Source organism: Podarcis raffonei, chromosome 1 (assembly GCF_027172205.1).
Source record: "Podarcis raffonei isolate rPodRaf1 chromosome 1, rPodRaf1.pri, whole genome shotgun sequence".
Taxonomy (NCBI): Eukaryota; Metazoa; Chordata; class Lepidosauria; order Squamata; family Lacertidae; genus Podarcis; species Podarcis raffonei.
Window position 1 is genome coordinate 31,938,710 of NC_070602.1, and position 21,899 is coordinate 31,960,608.

Here is a 21,899-nt window from a genome sequence, read left to right on the forward strand (position 1 = left end):
TGTGTTCCACTTACTAATGAAACACACACCTTGTTTGTTTTGGGGCTTTCTGACCTCGCATTCCTCACCCACCCTTATTTTGTCACCACTACACATGTATATGCCATGTACATATCTGCAAGCTGAAGATGCCATTTTATGCATCTAATGATACATCTGGCTGAGCCTACTTTATGCTAAAGTGTGTGGTTTTTTTTGCTGCAGAAAACTAATATGGCTGCCTCTCTAGAACACGGCAGTAGCCAGCAAAATGATGAGAAAGCAAATGATGTCACTTGAAACTAGTGATACCTAGCTATATTGGATATGGCTCTTACAGAGCAGAGCTGCAAAAGAGCCAGACATACAAACTGAATCAATGACAGACTAGGCATTCTGTTAGATTCATGCAGAGTAATCCTTTACTCTCAACCCCCTAATACAGTGGTTTTCAACCAGTGTGCCGTGGCACCCTGGAGTGCCTTGAATGATGGTCAGGGGTGCTGCTGGCAACACTGGCCTCTGCCATTCTTTCCTTCCCTCCCTTCTCTGGTGCCCTCTCACGTTTCTGTCTCCCAAAGGCTTGCATAGCTGTTTCTTGCAGCAGCCCTGGCTACAAGCTCCCTGGGCGAATGGTGCCTCTAGGACTGGCCAGAGGGTGCTTCCCAGGCCCCCGTAGGGCAGTGGGAGGAGACACCTCTCTTTGGGGCGGGGGGGCAGGGACAGATCAGAGACCAGGGGTGGCAGCTGTAGCTGCCCAGAGAACTCTCAAAGAAAGGGGAGAGGAGAAGAGACTGAGGGAACACTCCACAAGGGAGGGTGTTTGAAAAAAGGGTGAGAGGCTGCCAGCTCTACAGACAAGGAGTGACAGAACTGGGCTCATGAGCCCCACAGAAAAGAATGTAGTTGGTCAAGGGACCCAAAAAGATTGGAAACCTCTGCCCTAAGAAGTGGGTTACAAGTGCTGGTTAATGCTTCACAGTCTTGTTCTATGCAAAGGCAGGCATGCTTAACAGGTTTAAAAGACTGGGCTGTACTTCCACTGAATTCAGCTGAACTAAGTTTCAGATAAACATAAATAATATTAATAATACTATACAATGGTACCTCGGGTTACATAAGCTTCAGGTTACATACGCTTCAGGTTACAGACTCCGCTAACCCAGAAATAGTACCTCAGGTTAAGAACTTTGCTTCAGGATGAGAACAGAAATCGTGCTCCGGCGGCGCGGCGGCAGCAGGAGGCCCCATTAGCTAAAGTGGTGCTTCAGGTTAAGAACAGTTTCAGGTTAAGAACGGACCTCCGGAATGAATTAAGTACTTAACCCGAGGTTCCACTGTACTCAAAATGGGTCTTAAAGGGGAGAGTGCTACAAAACACAGTTGAAGAATCACAGATTAAACTGTGGATAGATTTGTGTTGATCTAAACCTTTTCTATGGTTTATTACTGTAGACCCTGGCATGAATAAAAAGGTGGGCATATGGTAATATGACAGGAGACTGACCCTCCATTATGAACTTTCTTGAGACTGGTACCAGTCTGATCTCAAAACATGTCCTGGAAGCATTCAGGAGACATCCTGATTTCCTCACACCTTGTATAAAGATTAGCATATGTAAATCTAACTACCATTAAAATTAACTTAACACATGAATGGATGCCCTAGAGGAAATAGTGGGATGAACTTTGAGACAGGAGGCAGACAAGGATGGCAGGTTCAGTCAACAGTTCACTAGGATCATGTTCCTTCGACTATTACGGTAATTAAGCAAGATGAGCAAAGTGGGAAATAGGCAGGGAACTAAGATAAATTCAATAGGACAGTATTGGAATTATGAAGCCCCCTCCCTTCTCCAATGCAATGCCTTGGCTAAAATTAGTAGAAAAACCCTAGATTTTAAATGGTTAGTTTGTTAGAGCTTGGAAAAAGCTAACTCAATGTTCTCAGTGAACCAATACACACTCTACCTTAGAGGTACGTATGCCTATCATTTTCTTGACTTGCTGTTGATGTGGGCTCTGGGGCACAATTGTCACACTCACTTTCTGTAGAATTTTGAGAATAGTAAAGGATTATTTAACTCTTTAGATCAAGGTGCTTTTTTTTTCTGGGGGGATGCAGAGGTATGCATACCCCTAAACATTTTGTGAATCTAAGTTTGGCCTCATTGATGGGCAGTATTACAATACGAGTAGGAAAATGAGAGTATCCCTGAACATTTTTTTTTAGAAAAAAAAGCACTGTGCTGCTTGCATAAATTTTGCTTTCTTAATTGGCATTTATTCTCCCAATTTCATTTCATAAAATACACCAACTTTTATTCCGTTCGTTTAAGAATTTCTTGTGGGCATAAGGTTATTCATGGAACAAGGTTATGCAGGAATATGCAAACGCATTCCTGATAGACGCGTGTTGTAACTCTAGTAAAAGATCCTAAACCTCTTGGTAGTGTATGAATACACAAGTGCTGGGCACACGTGTGGTTTCAGACACATACTTTGTATCAGCACAAAAGCCCGTATTAAAGCATTGTATCTATAAGCTGTGTTGCCAGAAACCTTAGAAAAGTGCCTGTGCTCTTGCATACTGTGGAGATATTGCATCATGACATCAACTCAGCATATTTTGACTGTGTGTACTTGTGAATTATGAACTCACAGTTCAGTTGTGCCTGAGCAGTGACATCAGCACTGAGCAAATAACACTCTATATTTGGAAACAATGTTGTATCTAAAGTGGCCATGCATAAGCCTGATCCTGTACATGCTAGCTTAGAAGTAGGTCCTTATTAGTGAAATGGGGTTTACTCCTAAGCAGGTACGTTTAGGACTGCAGCCATTAAAGGTAAATGGATGTTATGTGAACGCTTGTTTATGAAAGTGTGTTTAGGTAGTATGCCTTCATAACTGCAAAAGGAAATAAAAAGGCACCACCATCATCAATACTGTAATCATTACTACCATCACAAAACTGCCTATCATTATGGCAAGTGCTGCAAAGGGTAGGCTTCCATATCCAAGAAACATACTATAAATTCCTGCCAAACCCATGTCACTAAAAGCCATTCACCACGTCACTTGTGGATGGCTGGCTTTACCTTCAGTGCAGCAGTATTCCTAAATTCAACAGTTCCTTTTTCTACACAGGGAATGAATGGCAACTATTCATTTATATGGGAGAAAGTTAAGGAGTCACTTGGGAATACCACTGAGCTGAAATCCCTTCCTCTTTTCCATGCTCCTGGTGACCCCCTGCATCGCCGTGTTCTTTCAATTGCACGTTGGCAGCCTGGTCAAAAAAATTATTGGTCAAAAAAGAAAGTGACAGGATTCTGGGAACTGGCAGCTGACAAATGATACTGCTAGCGGTGTGATAGGGTTTTCTGCCCAAGATCATGGTGTCATGTAAGTGTAGGAGTGGAAGAACCTGAGACACAGATGTCCCGGGGTTGCAACTCTCATCGCGCCTGACCATTTGTCATGCTGACTGGAGATGATGGGAGCTGAAAGTTGGAGAGTCACAGATTGTGTGAGAGGATGCGTGATTTATATTCTGTGGGAAGATGGCCAGGAAATGGTTCTGCTCTTCAGCTAAGGGCTGCCAAAGTGGCCTTTGGTTCCTTCCATCTAGAGCACTCTGTTCACCTTTCTGGCCACAAAGCGGTAGAATTATATGCCGCCCATCTGACTGGGTTGCCCCAGACACTGTGGGCAGATTCAAAAACACAACAAAACATCAACATTAAAAACAGCCCTAAACAGGGCTGCCTACAGATGTCTTCTAAAAGTCAAATAGTTATTTATTTCCTTGACATCTGATGGGAGGGCACCACTCCCGAAAAGGCCCCCCTGCCTGATTCCCTGTAACTTCTCACAGTGAGGGAACCATCAGGCTGCCCTGGGAGCTGGACCTCAGTGTCCAGATGGAGACACTCCTTTGTGTATACAAGGTGAGGCCATTTTGGGGTTTGAAGGTCAGCACCAGCACTGTGAACAAAATTGTTATTTTGCACACCAGTCATGCTCATGCCTCTGATACAAATGAAAGAGGACAGGGAGAATATTTTCCCTCTGCTCTTATCTGACAAGGAAAAAATAAAAAATAAACTTCACTTAGGTGCTTGCCTATTCCTGCCCTTAAAATTATCCTGGAATAAACTGCTTCATTTTAACAGGAGGGCGATATTCGAATTTTGGAAAGATGCAGAAACACCGGGCGTCTTCCTTGCCGCGCGGGGGACTTTGTGCAGGCGCTCCTAGGCGGCAGCGCCTCCCGTTGTTCTTCTAGGCGTCCCCGCTGCCTTGCAAAGGAAAAATCCAGGTCGGCTATCGCGCCGCGCTCCCCCTCCTCCGCGAAACTTTCGTTAGGTGGCATCCATCAGCCACGCCAGCCCTTCTCCGCGCGCTGAGTCATGAGAGCAACAGTTCCCCGCCACCCCCGCCGGCTGAGCGCACTTTGGTACGCTCCGCTTCCGCCTCTCCCTCCCTCTCGGCGCGTTGGTGCGTTCCATCCCGCCCCGACAACCCAACCCGGGAGCCCAATGGTACATCTCGCCCTCCCCCTGCGGCTGCGAGCAGTGGTTGGCTCCGGCGGCGGCGGCAGCGGCGGCAGCAGCAGCAGCAGAGTCCCGTCCGGTCCCGCCCCGCCTCCCTCCGCCTTGTCATTGATGTTGTTGTTTCTGTCGCAGGAGCCGGAGGGGAGGCCGAGGCCGGGCTCGGGGCTGCGGCCGCCGGCGGCTGGGCCGGCCATGTCGTCGGTGTGTGGGGGGCCGGTGGGCGCCGGCTCCCTGCCCAGCGAGCTGGTGGTCCACATCTTCTCGTTCCTGGCCGCCCCGGACCGGCTCCGGGCCTCGGCCGCCTGCTCGCACTGGCGAGAGTGCCTCTTCTACCCGGCCCTGTGGCCCCGGCTGCGCCTCAGCCTGCGCGTCTGCCCGGCCGAGCGCCCGCGCCTCGACTTCCTCATGCGCAAGTGCGGCTGGTTCGTGCGCGAGCTCCGCGTCCAGTTCGCCGCCGACAACTACCCCAGCGGAGGAGCCGGAGGCGGCGGAGCAGGAGCCGGAGGAGGAGGAGGCGCCAGCGGGGTGTGCGAGGAAGCGGCAGCCGCGGCGGCCGCGGCGGAGGGAGAAGCGCAGCTGTGCCCTCGCTGGCTGGAGCTGCTGAGGACCTACCTGGAGCTCGTACTCTGCGTGCTTAGCAGCGTCCGCAACAACAGGTAGGACGGCGTGGTGGGAGGCCAGCCAGCGTTAACTAACATTCACACACACACACACACACACACACACACGTACTAACACCAATGCAAACACACGCCAAGCGGGAGGGAGAGTTGCAAAGCCTTCTGCTTCCCAGCTAGGTAGCTGGGAAGCAGGAGCGCTCTCTCTCTCTCTCTCTCTCTCTCTCTCTCTCTCTCTTTCAAAGGTTCATGTGCTTTCTAACATCTGCCTGAAGTTCAGCCGATTGAGTTATTACTGGGTGGGGGAAGCTGCACCTGTTGAATTCCCGATTGTCACGCATCCACTTAAAGATACCTTACTCCTGCTGTGCGCGCCGGGGGGGGGGGAAGGGATGTGTGAGCGGCGAGGAAGGAGCCATTCTGGAGCAACTCTAAGGGAACATCACATGAAGGAACACACGTCTGCACGTCGCCACCCAAAAGTGCTGCGGTTGGGGGGGATCCTTGTGGAGAGGAGTGTTTCTGGATAGGTAGCTTCACTACCTTCCGCACGTCAAGTACCTTCCCTGGGCTGTCACCAAAAACAGGGAGCTGTTGAGACAGTTGTTATTTGCCCTGTGCCCCCTGTTTTGATGGGCTCATAATACTTTTTGTCATAAGCTGCTAGGAAAACCTGACAGTTGCTTTTGGTTTCTTGACTGATAGAAACACTAACCATTCGTCAGCTAACATGTCACTTCTTTAGTGCCTAAATCCTTCAAAATGGGAGACAGTGGCTTTGTGGTGTCCGTTCTACAACACCTACTGTTAGTGTACTATTCTGAAGCCAGCAGCAGGGCACATTAATAATTTGCTCTGCTATAGGCTGTTACATAATTGGGAAACCAGTTAAAGAACATTTTTTTCTTTTTTAAAGGGAGCAATACCAGCTGATCCAAAGTGATATCTTTGCCTTTCCAGTGACTCTAGTGTTTGTTGTCATACAACAAAGGTGTCACAGTTAGTTACATATTTTGCATTTTTAATTGGGTTTTATAAACAAGAATGTTTTACAAATAAGTATACCAAGTTTTTCATGTCATTTGTATATCACAAAAATAGCATAAACATATCTTGCATTTGTAAGCCTTTAGCTCTGCATTCTTCCTCAAGATTTCCAAAATTTCCATTATGTCAAGGTCATATAATGAAGAAATCTAAGTTGATCAGTAATGTTCCAGAGCTATTTGTTTCCTTTTGTGTTACTCTTGTTTCTCTCTGCTCCACTACAGAATGAAATGTCCTTTTCAAGAAAAGATTGTGCAGTTGTCCATGCTGTGCTCATCACTCTTTCCTACAGCCAGTTCTGCACAATAGAATAGACTATAGTTTGCACATCTTAAGTGATTTGCAGTAAGAAAATCCTGTTCAGATCACACATCTCAGAAAATTAAACTGCTACAACTGGTACAGCAACCATATGTCAATGAAAAGATGTGATAAGATCTGAAGCAGCCAAGATCAGATTTGTGGCCATTTTTTTCAGAGATTTCCAAATTCCGTCTCACTCTGTTGGGTGCTACAGTGACCAACTTTTGTCATGTGGATACTGAAACACTCAAGTATGTGCGCTGTGAGCCAGGAAATTGCAGTTCACTTTCATGGCAGCCAGGAAATTGCAGTTCATATTTCACCTCATCTGTGAGCTCACTAGGTGACCCGCTGTGGGGCCTTTCTGTCACTTTTTATTTTTGCATATTTATTACATTTATTTAAATCCCACCTTGCTCCCAAGGAGCTCAGTGTAACACACATGGTTCTTCCTCTCCCTATTTTTTCCTCACAGCACCCATGTGATGTAGGTTAGACTTGGAGACAATGATTGACACTCTTACACTCACCTGTGGAAAAGGCAGCTGCTTGCTTCAGGGAAGGAGGTAATCTGCATGAAAAGTAACAAGCCAAGAACCAGAAAGAGAGAGCAGCAAAGTCCTTTCTTTGAGCTGATACCCTGTCCGTCATCTAGAAGAGAGGCTTACAATACAGCACACACTGCAGGATATATGGTTATATAAAAAACAAAACAAAATAAAATCATGCACCTATTATAAAAACAGCAACACTAAGGCCCAACTCTAACCAGCATCACTATCAGCAGGCCTGGACAAATTAATAGGAAACCATTAGACTGATGAAGTGCTAGGTCTGCAACAAGGGTGTGGCAGGCTCGATGAGCCCCTCTCAAGCTAGCAGCCTATTAAAGCTGTAGGGGATTTGGGCCTCAGCAGTTTCTTATAGGACTTACCCTCCCTTTCACTCTGTTAGTTAATCATGGTACATAGATGACTTCATGGGCTTTCTTATTCAATCCTGCAGAATCTGAAGAGTGTAAAGATGATGGCATTGCAAGGGCTATTTGTATCTTGTGGCTGATCCTGCATACTGTCTGCTGGTTTTCCTTTTGAACATCCCTGTTGCTTACCAGTTGAGGCCATGCTTGCATAAAACATTTCTCCAGTTCTATTTATATAGCCTTATTTCTTTACCAGCTAGGCAAAATAATAATTCTGTAGAAGTTGACCCCAGTAATTCTAACTGCAGCTGGTTGAGATTGCAGAGGCAATCCTGTTTCCTTAAAGTGTTTATGTAAACAACCCCATTGAAAGGACCAGCAAACATGCAAAGCTTCTATGTCAGCCTTGTATCTTAACAACTTGCCTTGTGACCATAGGCAACAAGGAATTCCATGCGGCTAATTAGTTGTCTGGCTAAAGAGGGATGGATTGCTCTGTCCAGGCACCACCAACCCACTTCATTTCTGTTCTCACCACTGGGGAAGAGGCTTTTATTCCTCTGAGCAGCATAACAACACAGCCTACTAGCTTTTTAGCAGGCTAGTGGTTTTACTTTACAGGCCATTAACTCCAGTGGACTTAGTTACAAGGCTGTCTTAGTATGTCAATGATCAGGTAGCTTAAAGAGTAGACTATGTGTTGCATATAAATGCTCTAGAAGCATATTTACCACCACAAATTTATTCCTGGAACCCCACAGAGGGGGGAAAGCAGCTCAAGTGGTGAGTTAGAAAGAAAAAAATAGTTGATAATGAAAGAGTAAACCCACCCTGTTGCATCTCTGCACAAGACTTTCTCCATCTGAAGTTGCTTTTCCTTACACAAAAAGAGCATCAGGGTTCATTATGTGCATTTTCATATTACTTCGTTCCTATGGTAATAAGCCAGAGCATGATCCTTTAGAAAGGATTGCTAGACGAGGGTGTGAGCAAAAAGTAGTGTCTGAACTGTATGTTTTGGTCCTGTGCTGTTGAACGCACACGACTCAAATATTGCCAGAATTCTGACATGCACGCTTATTTGAGAAGTAGAAGGAAATGTGTTTCATTTGGCAGGACCATTCTGAGAGTTCATTAACTAAATCCAGCAAATACGTTTGACTCTTTCCTTCTCCTAGTGAAGCAGAACTCTCCCTACCCCCACGGTTAACTTTCAGAATTTATTGAGGAAAATACTTAATTGTTTCAGCAGCTTTGTTCTGCAACAACACCTTCTGAATAAACCTTTAAAGCTGCAAGTCTAACCACATGTTCCCCTGAATAAGCCCTGTGGAAAAACCGTAGAATTCACTTTGGAATTAATACGGAGGATTGTGTTGTAAGTAAGGTGTCGCACCCAAGAAGTTGTCTTTATTTCGCTTATGCTCTACTCCTCAAAGAGCAAATTGCATGTGGTTCCTGGGCAGCCTCCCAGTTTACAGGGCCAGGCTTGCTTAGTTTCAGCTGCATCATGAGTTTTAAGACTATTCTCTGTTTAGTGTTGAGTAACGATCATGTTGAGTAATGATCATGTACTGTTGTCTCAGGTAATGGATGGGGATGTGCTGCCTTGATTTCATCCCTGGATGAATGGAAAATCTCAGGATCTTTCCCACTCTACAGTGCTGATAGAGCTTGCATGTGTTTGGTGCCTATCCACATTCCATCTGTGCTGCATATGAGTTGGGCACTGTGTACACAATTCACATTCCATAATGCATAGCCTTCATTAATGGATGTGGGCATTCAGCAAGAATATCTGAACATCCAGTTCCTTGTTGCATGCACAATCCTCATCCAGCAAAGAAATCTGCTCTGGAAAGCCTGCTTCTATATGTGGATCTCCTTAGTAGATTGCAATTTTAAATAGTCTTACTGAAGTAAATTCTGTTATAACAGTGGGGTCAGTTCACATATAACAAACAAACCATTGTTTGGTGTTGGAGATGGAGCCTCAAGCTCATACGTTATTATTTATTGAATTTGTTAGTCACTTTATCTTGCCCAAGGCAACTCAAACCGATTTATAGCCCAACTCTCCCAATAGATACATAAAAAGCAAGCGGATGATTAAAATTTTAAATATTCCACCCACTTCAAAAAGGCCACATATAATTAGAGACCCCATGGAATCTTCTTTTTTAGTTACTTCCTGTTAGGAGTGTGCACCAACCATAATATTTGGTTTGAATCCCAAAGCTTGGCACTTTATAAAACAACTCAGTTTGGCTCAGGAGAGTGAATCAGTTCCATTTGCCCCCCACCCTTCCAAGATTGGGAATTCAAATGGCTCTAATTTGGCCCCTTTTGATAGAAGTAGGTGAAATTTGCAGTCATAGCAACTCATCCATAGTAGACTAGCACATCCAGGGGCTTTTGTACTGGACACCTCCTCCCAGACATCCCACTTGGCTTCACCATTTTTCTGAAACTGATGCACATCCCTATATCCTGTGAAACCTTTGCCACAAACTATGAAATAACTAAGTGATTGTGTGATTTGGAGAGTGGGCAATCAGACCTTGCTCCTGTATGTCTTAACTTCTTCCATGTAAACATACTTAAGACTGGGTGGGGGGTAGGAAATCAAAGGATGAAATAGCCTTATCTTTTGAGGCCCTGAAATAATAATATCCTTTGAGGCCTTCTCTTCCTTCTCCTTGGTTGCAGGTGCAGTGGTATTAAACTGATTTTTTTTTATTTGTTCTCCATAATTAGTTTCTTCATAGCACCTTGAAAAGGTGCTGTTTTGAATTGTTTCAAATATTTTCAAGGTCTGAAATAGAGATACTAAACTAGTTCTTCCTGTTGCTTTACTTTCTCCTCCTCCATCTGCAATGCCTGCTGGTTGGTTATCTTCTTTTGTCACATTTGGTTTCTGGGGAAATACGCCTGCTCTTGACTTGTATGAGATAAATTATGTAGTAATGTTAACTTGTTAGAGCATCTGTGTAATAAAAATGTATAGGCTTGAAAAGGAGGTGAGTAAGCTAGGAAAGAAAGCGGCATATTAGCATGTTCAGCATTATGCAGCAAATAGGCTTCTGAAAGATAAGGCGTTTATTTCTGTCATTGAACTCTTGAAAGAAAGAGGGCACACCGGAGGCACATTTACTGATCAGCATAGCAAGATTGCTTGTTCTGGAGAGATTTTCAGTATTTTACAGAATAGTGGGAAATTTCCATGTCATCGCTGTATGAGATCAGAGAGTTGGTGGCTTTGTTTTTCACACAGCATGATTTAAAATGGCATATTTTATTGCACCAGCTAGTTATTCAAAATGGTTTGCAAGCAAAATATTCTTCATCAAGCAGTTGGAGAGAAAAAAATAGAAATGAAGGAGATATGCTTAGGTTGATGATCCAGTGGCCAAGGCTGATGTTGCTTCTGACTGTCTCATTTATTCTTCAGTTACATAACAGGCAGTGATAAAATTTACAATCTCTTCAAAACCTACAGTATGTCTTTGTCAAACACAAATGGCCTGAAGTGCAGAGCCTAAAAAGTCAACTTTAAGTGACTATTGTAACTAATCAAGAACATAACAGCCTGGAAACTAAGGAAATATAGTCCCATGCTTCGAAACGTTTGTGTTCTGATTAGAATTTTGGAGTGGCAGGGGGAGGAAGCTAAATTCTTCTGTTCAAGTGAAGAACCTGTATTCTCCATAGGAGAGAACAATGTAGTGGTTCTCAGGTTTGGGAATACAAACTCATGATTTACATTTACTAATGGTTCTGACTTCTGATAATGTTTTTATAACTATCTTGTTCAAAGCCCTTCAGAGAACATCCCTGTTTGCAGTTCACACCATGATAACTTTCTGGGCTGCAATGCCACCCACATAATGCAGTGGCATCATGACATACAGCGTGAGCAAGGCTCACTGCTAAAAATGGACAGAGCTGCATCAAAAAGCACAGTATACTTAGCTGGAAATTCATATGATACAGTGCAATTCTCCATGGCATAGTGTGGGCAGATAAAGTGGAGCTGTCCTGTTTGCTACGTCTGAGTAACTCTATTCCCCCTACCATAAATGACTTAATGCATTTGAGAGGTAGGTGCTTTGTTTTTTTTAATGAAAGCTTAAATTCAGAAAAAAAGAGCAAAATGCACCCTGTCATTGATGTTTGCTTGACAGCTTGAATAACGATAGAGCAAAAGAGGCCAATCTTTTAATTTCGCCTTTATTAAACTGCAACAAGATCCCCAGGGATTCTCAGAAATTGCAGTTATAAAATATGCTTTTGACGTGAGTGTACAGCCTCCAGAGTACAGGCCTATTTTGAAACTGGTCAATACTTAGGAGCCTGGACATCGCCCTCTCTGAGCAGCCACTGTGTCAGGACTGTGATGTGAAAATGCAGCACCCGGCTGGAGGAAGCAGCCTGTCTTAGTTTCCTCCTTGTCTTCTACGTGTTCAGTGGAAGACAGTTCATAATTGAGGAGGTGGAAAATGCAGCAATTATGGCAGATAGAGTGGTGAACGATACGCCCCAATGTTCCTATCTAAGGCATTACCTAAGCCATTAAATAATTTGTAGTAGATCCCTAAACTTTTTAAAAACTTTCTTCCCAAGGAAACACTGATTAAAAAAGAGTAATCATTCTACTGTTATAATTTTTTAAGTATGTGGGAAATTATTGAGAAACCTCTTCACTGTCTGATATAATACTAGTGAAATTTGACAGATTTCCACCTACGAACATGAGGGAACTGTGATGTGGTTGCTAATATTTTTAGGCAACATTTTACACATGTACATATTCCTCTAATTGGTAGATATTTTGGATGTCAGTAAAATGTTAGTTTCGCTAATAAAGGTTTGGGGCATCTTTCCAATCCCGCCTTTGTGGAAAGTCTTGCCACAGCAGTATCTGTTGTGGCAAGACTTGTATACTTTTTATATTCTTCTATGTACTTGCTCTCTGATAGCCAGTAGGTGTTAGTTTTCTCTCTGGTTCATAGCTTGGTATTGTATTCCGAAACTGTATTTCACAGAAACCGCAGTGCACATGAATGAGTACCTGAAATGGTTGCATTGACTACTTTTAGTCTCTGCCAATGCACTAACACTACACAGGCAAGTCGTTGCATCTGGCTCTTCCAACCACAAAAGTAAAATAAATCACAATGCAGAATGTCAGAATTTGAACATACTAGATCACTCTATGACATTAGATGTGTTTCTGTTGTGGACTAGGTGGTAATGAGATAAATCTAGCAAATTATATTCTATTTGACAAAGAAGTATAGCTTGGACTATACTTTAAAAGTTAAGCGTGTGGATAGACAAATGGTGGCCTAGTGAATAAATCTAGTTTCTAAAGGTTTTCTGCCTGGCTCCTTGCACAGCCCCTGGTCACCAGGATGTCTTAGACAGGACCATGTGCTCTTGTGGTGTAGTCAGCCATTTTCTTCCTGGGTGAGGCACATGTCTTCTACACTACAAACAGAATAAACTTGGGCAGACCTCTTTATCTCATTGTGCACCTAAACTGTTTACTCCTGTGTACAAGCCAAAGCACAAAGAAATAGCAGTGAGCAGTGAAGGTGCATAGAAGGTGCATAGAGTGCCAAAGTTTCTGACGCAGATTGTGCTGGAGAAGAGGATGCTGAAGAGCGCATTCGCTTTAATTTTGCTCATGTAGGTCCAAGCAGAGCCCACACTGCAGGCCTTTCGGCCATTGCTCAACTGAAAATATGACTTCTGAAAATTAGTTGCTGAACAGAGAATTAATGGCTTTGCTTGAGTGCAGCATTTAAATAAGGCTGGGAAGAATTAATAGTTTCTGAAGGATCTAGGACATAATATGGAACACAAGGTTCTCCAAGCAATTCCATAAATTGCTCTAAAGCTCAAACGCAGTCTTAATGCAGGTTGGAAACAATTGTGCATAAACCCTAGAGCTAATGTCATACATTAGAAAAATGCTGTGTTTTACACAGTGGTTTAATGGGTATTACTAAATTGCTCATGTATTTTTAGGACATTACAGTTCATGATAACACATGACTGAAGGAGATCCAAAGTTCATCAAGTTAGCCTGGCGCCAGGAGCTGTCAGTGCTGCTGCTGCTGCTGCTGCTGCTACTGCTGTGGGATTGACTGGGCTCTGGCTTCTGATGGGCTGGTGGAAGCCTTGTGCATGAAATGAATGGAAATGTAATAGCATGTCTGCAGAGTATGGCCTGGATCCCTCTGTGCATAGTTTCCTGGGAGTAAGCCCCCCTAAAAGTGAGACTTGCTTCCAGGTAAATGTATATAGGATTGAAGTGTGTGCTGTGATACCTAATCTCTCTCTCTCCCTCTTTCTCACATACACGGGCAGATGTGTTCACACACACTTCAAGTCATGATGTGCAAGCAGTGCCCACTGTGCTAAAGGTGTGTGTAGAATAGATAGTGCCAGATTGTTAAAGTAAGCAACTGACCCCAGATATTTTGATTAGTTATTCACGTGAATTGGTATGTGAGGGCTTACTATCTTCGTCCCTGCAGCAACCACCACTCCTCCTTATAGCATCCAACACAACACATGGCATCCTATTGCGTTGCTCATCTCCCGGTCTTTGCCTCACAGCATTGGCAGATGGGTTAGCATAGTGATTTTTTGTGTGATGCATTTTATGTGTTGGACGATGCTACAAGAGAGAGTGGCAGCAGTGGCAGCTGTAGCCCTCTTATAAGGTCTAGCCTGGCTTTCAGCTGTGCAGTATGTACAGCTTACGCAACTACACACAACTTTCAAATGACAATGCTGTTCTTTTAGAATTTACGGTACCTGAGGCAAGAAGTCTTTGGCTGCAGAGCTAAAAATAGCAATACTGCTTGATGTTCTTGGGTGCTCACTGCTGCTTCTAATTAAAATGTTCACATTATTGTGGCCTGATTCTGTAAGCGGAGCATAGAGATCAGGTATGAAAGCTGACCCTTTAGAAAATCCTTTGGAAAGCAATCTCTGTGTTTTGCATATTGGCAATAAATGATGCACTCAAAATACTGACGTATTTGAGGCATGAACTTTGCTGTATGTGACTAGTCTTCGGATCTCTGCACAATACATTATGACAACTCTGAGTAGCTACCAATTGAGTGGCACCCTGCCAAACATAGGTTTGAACTGACATAAACATAGTTAATTTTCTACAGAGAGTGCTTATGCTTCAGGTTGAATTTATGATCAAAAGTCAATATTCAAATTCAGGGTTATAGCTAACCACTCATCTAGTAGTCACTTAATAGGAATATGAATTGCTACAACCAGACAAGCAAGCTTTTGTTAATTGGAAGAAACCTGGCTCTCCTTTACTGCTTTTTAGACCACTGTTGAGTGGGTAGCAGGGGCTACTTGTAGTAAATGGTTTTTAATAGACCAGCCTGATGTCCTCCAAACGTAGTGCAAAACATCTGGAGGGTACCAGCTTGGTGAATGCTTCTTCAGACTTGTTTATACAACAGTTTTCTTTTTAATACTGTACATCTATGGGAGCAAAAGTGAGCAAATTGTTTTACTTGGCTGCCTACAGAACACCAAACTAGAGGAGGCTGGAGCAGAATTGAGAATTTAGAATAATATGGGAGGCAAAAGTGTACACGCTGAAATATTTAAACATGATTTTCAGTGAAGCAGTAGTATAGGTAATAAATTAAAGGCTGTATGTATTGAACTATAAACTCGTCTCCAAATACGTTGTGTATGTACCTTTAAGTATGATGGCCTTGGAAACAGCTGTTATTAGTCAGCTTCACTGAAAATAATCTAGGGAATGACTGCTGTTTGCTGCCTTTTACTTTGTCCTCTGTGAAGATCTGGCAAGTTATCTAATCTGTACCTGGGAGAATCCAAGAGCTTCTAAGTAAATATTAGGCAGGGCATCGTGTTTATGCCTGAGCCACGCAATATAGAATTTACCAAAAATGTCGCAACTCTGCTAAAAACATAACCACATAACCTGGAGAGTGATGCAGTCTGTGAAGGCTGGCTAGAAGGAAATCTGGTTAGATGGCTTTTCCATTCCATCCTTTATATTCAGGCATTTTATTCTTGGGTGGAAAAAAGCCAAGAAAATAAGCAGGTTCATGCAAAGAAAGCACATCTACATCATAGGTTCTATACAGTCTCTGTCACTAGCATGGCAAGTCCCAAATAGCTGCACCCAGTGACCCTAGGTACAGGAGATTTCATTCTGGTATATATTTTGCAAGCCCCTCTACAATGTTATGTCCACTTGTATTAATACCAGACATATAACCATTTCCTTACCACTGTCTATATTCATGAGGATTATTTCTAGTATACTGTGATTCAGAAAAAAGATTCACTATATTGTGACGGAATTATGTTGGGTTCTTTTCTAGTTTTGAACAAATTTAAATGTATTGTAAAGCTATTTAGCTTGGTCATTCAAATGTACCTTGGTTAGAAGGGGCAACTAGTTTCTAGATTTCATGTGCTGGAAGGCTATAGTGTTACCGTGTGGATTGCGGCTCATATAACACAAAAGCTTGAGCTATTTTCAAATGCTCCTCTAATGCAAAGCCTCTGACTTGACACTTTCCCCTTCCAAATAGGAATCTCCAGAAATTAAGTCTCTTTGGTGATATAAGCATTCTGCAACAACATGGAAGTATATCAAATACGCACCTCAGCAAAGTGGATCCAGATGGAAAAAAGATTAAGCAGTAAGTTGTCCAAAATATATTGTTACAGTATTGCAGTTTAAAGAAATGGGATGTGTGGTAAATGTGCTGTTTTAGAATATAATCCATTGTCTTCTCTGATGATTTAGTACTGAAAATAATGGCTGATGGTTTCACAGTGTCTATCGTTCTTTGTTGTTGCAATTTCCTTTGCAAATTGGACATCTTTTCTCAGAATATGATTACTCTAAAAACAAGCTATTTGCAATAGTTGGGAGATTTTCTCCTACAAAATTCACATTTTAGGACAAATCATTTTAAGCAAAGCAAGAAGGGGTGCCAGGGACTGCTATAGCAGTATCTTCATCCAGCAATTCTCAGTATAAACTTTATGCTACCCATGTCACATTGCTAAAAGCAGATGCATTTTGCAAAAAAACTGAGCAACTTTCATACTGCTTCAGACACAATTAACCTGACTATTCTCACAATTAACTTCAGGAGTAAAATATGAGACGTGTGGGGACTGTGTACGCTGGCCTCAGCTCCTTGGTGGAAGGGTGGGATTAGAATGCTCATCATTATCAGAGTTGTACTTGCTAATTAGAAGAAAGGTTTCTGGTACAGTTAACTCACATCTTACGTGAGGGGTCCACACATTTATGCAAAAATGCATAAAGCCAGGAACCCTTTGGAACACACACACACCCCGGCAAAATGGAGGGTTGTTTGGATTCTGCCAGAGCTGCTGTTCTAAAACCAGCAATCACAGCTTTGCACAGGTGGGTGGGGGAAAATAAATGAATGGAGAATGGGTTTCCTCCACTCTCCAGTTAGATATTTATTTCCCCCGCCGACCAAAGTTGCAATTGCATAAGTAAAATAAGCGTAAGATGCAAGTTACTTCCTACCCCCCATTATTTTCATCAGCCGGTATAAATAGGTTACATACAGATGTCCATCACTCTGAATGTGGTACCAAGTCATGACTCGCATGTGAGAAATGGTTATCGTGGAACAAGCATCACGGATAGAGCTTTCATATAATCAAATATCACTTCTGCCATTTGGCTTCAAATCAAGTGTCAAGCTGAATGATGTACAAGCATATACAGCATTAATCAGTCCTGATTTTCCCTTTGGAGTATCATTTGAATGAGATACGCAAAGTGCTGATGCAGTGAGTAGATACAAGCACTATTGAACCCACCACGCTGTGCTCTCTAGGACTTCTAGCAATTGGTAGCTACCCTACACATATGCTAGTTACAAAATGTGGGGAAGAGAATCAAAACAAGTTAGCATGCACAGTTCCAAAAGGGCAAAATGAATTTTCTTTTATATTTGTTTAAAACAAAAAGGAAGACAACAGAACTTTAAAAAGCAAGTGCAATTCTGCTGCTGGAACTTTAGACTTATTTTTAAATGGTGTGTTCTATCTTTCCTTCACTACCACCCCACCCACCCCTGCTGCAGCCAGTGTGTTTCTAATGCAACACCGTTTGCATTAAAGGTGTAAAGCTTTGTTGCTTTTTTGTCTATTGAACTTGGCTCAGAATTAAAAAATTAAACTATAAAAGATTAAGACGGTTGCGTCTGTTTCTTCTTGCAGAATACAGCAGCTGTTTGAAGAAATATTGGGTAACAGCAGGCAACTGAAATGGCTGTCATGCGGGTTTATGCTACAAATCGTAACACCCACATCATTGTCATCTCTCTCAAATCCTATTGCCAACACTATGGAACACCTGAGTTTACTGGACAACCACATCCCTGGTAATACCACTCTTATCACTGCGGTTGAATTGGAGCGTTTTGTCAGTCTTCGCTCACTCGCCTTGGATTTCTGTGATTTTACAGCAGAAATGGCAAGAGTCCTGGCTGATAGTAACCATGTGCCTTTGCATCGACTGTCTCTTCTGGTCCACAATATTTCCGTAATGCACAAGTCCCTGGAAAATATGCCAGAAGACGAAGACTGGAAGGCACTGACACGCAACAGCACTAATCTTCGGGTCTATATAATGGCTTTTGATATCAAGAGCGATGACATGCTAAGGATTCTTAAACCCAGTATCCCACTGGAGAGGATTCACTTCGACAGCTACATCACTTGCGTTTCAGGAGCTGTTGTTGATCTCATATCTAGGCAGTATGATAAGTTCCTCACTCATTTCATACTAATGAATGATGTGATAGATATGTCTGGCTTCCCAGATCTCAGCGACAACCGAACCGAAGACCCATTGGTTTTATTGGCCTGGAGGTGCACAAGGCTCTCTCTTCTGGCAGTGCATGGTAGGCAATTACATAGGGGCAAAACACTGCTAGTTTAGAAACCTACACATTCATATGGGTATGGGTATGCCCTTTAGATTTCCCACTCAAGTATTTTTCTCCAGGTTTTGGGAGAATTCCCAAAGTGTTGGGTGTTGGGGCAGGGAATAAATTGTCCTCTGGCTTCAGGCTAGGATACGCTGTGCATATCAACATGATTATATGGTGGGAAACTGTTACTACCTTCAGAACACAAGACTCACAGTTGCCAAAAAACAACAACCCAACAACCCTTAATTGGTAGGAAAATAAGTTCCTGCCCTGTTGGATTGTCTTTACTTTAGTCAGGCATTACTGGCTTCCCCGTCAAAGTTGTATTACACCCGACATATTTTACGATTATTGGTTCCTTTAACACAAGCCTTTATGGTACATACATATCATGGTGCAAAACTACCAAGAAATACCATGAGATATTTCCTTACTCATCTGCCCGGACTTATTGGGCAAGGAAAAACAGGCAGCTCCGCAAAAATTAAATACAAAAAGAAGCCGCAGCAATATTCACTTTTTTAATTAACCAAGTAAGTAAACTGACCAATTACTGGGGTGATTTCTTGAAAAGAACCTCATTAGGAAAATTGCTAAATAGGGAGACGTTAGCTGTGAGGCTGTAAAATATTAAATTACCTTTGGGGTAGGGTGGGGAGGGAGAGGGAAGAAAGACAAAGTCCTAAAAATTAGTAATTGGTTTTTTGTGTTTCAGGTTATACTGTTTGGGCTCACAACCTGATTGCCATTGCTCGTCTTCGTGGCTCTGATTTGAAAGTGCTTGAAGTCACAGAAGAAAGCATTGATTTTGACCAAGGTGAATTGGCCGATCAGGATGTGGATCCGGTGCACAATCTCATTGAGCAGGTATCCCTTGGATTGGGCCGACCTTGGCACGCAGTCATGGACATAGAATTACTCAGTGTCTTTACTGAGCCAACTCGTCATTTTTACAGAGAAATGCAAAGCTTCAGTGAAGGCATTTAGTTCTCTTTATTTACAGTTCCTGTGGTTACATATGCAAGTAGGGTCCTATTATGTTTTTCAGTAGTGTGAATTAACCCCTCTTGTGCTGTGTTTAATCAGTATTAGCTATATAGAATTATATATGTATATTCTACTTCTTGATCAAAGAACGTAGTCGGGTATTGGTTTAGAAGCTGAAAGTGGCAACGTTTAGGGCTTTCACGGTTAATGGACTTGTCTACAAAAAAAAAAAAAAAGCAAAACTCAGATGTGGCTGAAGGTTGTCTGAGGTTGCCGGCTAACTTTCTTTTTGTACTGAGTAACTCTGCAACTTCACTGATTTTACTATTGTCGGAGTTTTTGTGCTCAGGAGCCAAAAATCTTTTTACTATCCATAGCCCAGTGGTTTTGAATGCAGTCATTGTCATGTAAACTAGTAGCATGCTACTTAAAGCTTTTTTTTTTTTTTTAAAGAGAGAAAAATCAGGACTATCCAATACCATTTACTGTAAACCTTTGCTTTGATTTCATGTACAATATCTGGAGCATGAAATATTGCCACTCTGCAATCTCCTCCTTAAATATGAAGCAGTTGTCTCTTGCACAGTATAGCTTCTTCAGATGCTTACCTGACTCTGAAAGCTATCAATCGTAGTTTCATTGTAAATTAATTGTAGCTTCTTTTTCTTGTGGTCTGTCAGCTTCTCCGTACAAGTTAGCTTTGGGCCCAGATTTAAAAAGAAACGTCAAGTCTCTACACTCCGATGGGGTAAAACCATAATGATTTAAAGATATAAATTTAAGTCTACTTTGCTTGCAAACAAACATTAGTCGTGAAATCCCTAGCAACTAAGTCACTGGATTTTCTCTGTCAGCGCCTGTGTCAGCTGCCAAAGAATAGATTTAAAACGAAGAAGTGCCCACATGCTGGCAGGGGCAGGCCAATTTTTGGCCAGCCAGATACTGCTAGATTGTAATATATAAGGTCGAATTTCGACCTGTGGTACACAGCTGTGCTGTGGCTCAGTCAGCAACCTCAGAACTCTTAAACATGCACCTGTTTCACTGTGAATAGTGAATGTAAAGGAAAGAAAGGAAAACAGATAATACAAACCTTGTTCTATCACAGGTATGAGCTGCTATGATGCATGAAGAACATTCCATGAAGTATGTTTTAAAATCTTGTTATATCTGAGAGGCTTTAAAAGCCGATTTAAACTGTTTCAGGGCAACCGCGGTACAGACGTGGTCTCTGTGAGACTTCCACCTGACCCAAGTTTTAAGTGGTACGAATGTTGTGCATTTAATGTTAAAGGACAGTCTGCAATAATAAAGTTAAGTGGCCAACGTGGGTGCCCAGCAGTGCTGAGACCTGGCTGCCATATTGTAAGCTTTGGAAAACACAATTTATGCAACAGATGTCCAGATATGATTCTATTTATGGAAAAGTTTATATGTGTTTTACAAATGGTTTTACCATCTTATATTAAAATGACCTTTTGACAGGTGTGCGCTGTTTTGTCTCCAGTGAGCACATACCATGCGGATTTTATATGTACATCAGTAGAGTGAATCCACTGGCACAGTGTGTGTGAATGCCAGATGTGGTGAGATTTTATCTTATAAATGTGATCAGACTAAAGTAACTCCTGACAGAAATTGTAAGGAAACCAGCTGAGTGTTTGACTTGATGACTGATGTTGTATGGTTTATGTTAAATGTATATTCTTTTAATCAATGAATAAAGCATTAAAATTGATCATGGAAAAATATTTTATTATATCAGCATGGTAGTTTTAGCACTGAACAAATCACACTTTTCGTTGAAAACTATCTTGCTTGTTTCCACTGTTTAAATCCAGAAAGCCTTGAGTTCTGAAGTAAGTCAGACATTTATTTGGCTAATGCTTTATGAACAATTTTTTTTAGGAAACCAAGCTAAGTAGAAGATCAGACCAGCTATCATAATTTGATATTGTTTGCTTAAACTGGCAGAATAAATCTTTAAAAGTGTAGAATATGGAAAGCCCAAATCCCTCCCGTAGCAAATGCTTATATCAAAATTGAATGTGTTCTAAAACAGCAACAACTGTGTAGTACTTATATCCATGTCCCACTATTAAATAGACTGTGAACACTTACCATGCCTTTGGCTTTACATGTTATCTATTTATTCTTATTGCTGTACTTTCTGGGTGACTATACGGTAGATGGACAAACAGCAGCTTGTTCTGTGTGACAAAATTACATTTCCCCCCTTGAAATTTGTTACTAGTTCCTTCATGTTATATAGTTCAACACAACACACACACACGGGTGGCTAATGTGGTATCTTCCCATAACAACTACCATCAAACCTGAACATGGGGCAGGCATCCTGGGTGGGACTGATGGGAGCTGTAGTTCAGTAACTGATGAGCCACAGGTTTGCAACCCCTGCACCTAGGATAGTAAAGGTAAAGGTACCCCGCCCGTACGGGCCAGTCGTGTC

The 21,899-nt window shown here is 42.4% G+C and overlaps 1 protein-coding gene across 1 annotated transcript; it reads left to right on the forward strand.

Moving 5' to 3' along the window:
- Positions 1 to 4,502: 4,502 nt before the first annotated feature.
- Positions 4,503 to 21,549, forward strand: FBXO33 (F-box protein 33). The gene is made up of 4 exons (XM_053379730.1): positions 4,503 to 5,194; positions 16,046 to 16,156; positions 17,727 to 18,412; positions 19,158 to 21,549. The coding sequence occupies exons 1-4, from the start codon at positions 4,524 to 4,526 to the stop codon at positions 19,427 to 19,429; spliced, it is 1,740 nt and encodes a 579-aa protein (XP_053235705.1). The 5' UTR covers positions 4,503 to 4,523; the 3' UTR covers positions 19,430 to 21,549.
- The last annotated feature ends 350 nt before the right edge of the window (positions 21,550 to 21,899 follow it).

Coding starts and splice junctions, on each gene's coding strand:
- FBXO33 (XM_053379730.1), top strand. CDS start 4,524: ATGGTACATCTCGCCCTCCCCCTGCGGCTGCGAGCAGTGGTTGGCTCC. Junction 5,195..16,045: donor AGCAGCGTCCGCAACAACAG/GTAGGACGGCGT, acceptor CCTTCCAAATAG/GAATCTCCAGAAATTAAGTC. Junction 18,413..19,157: donor CTCTCTTCTGGCAGTGCATG/GTAGGCAATTAC, acceptor TTTGTGTTTCAG/GTTATACTGTTTGGGCTCAC.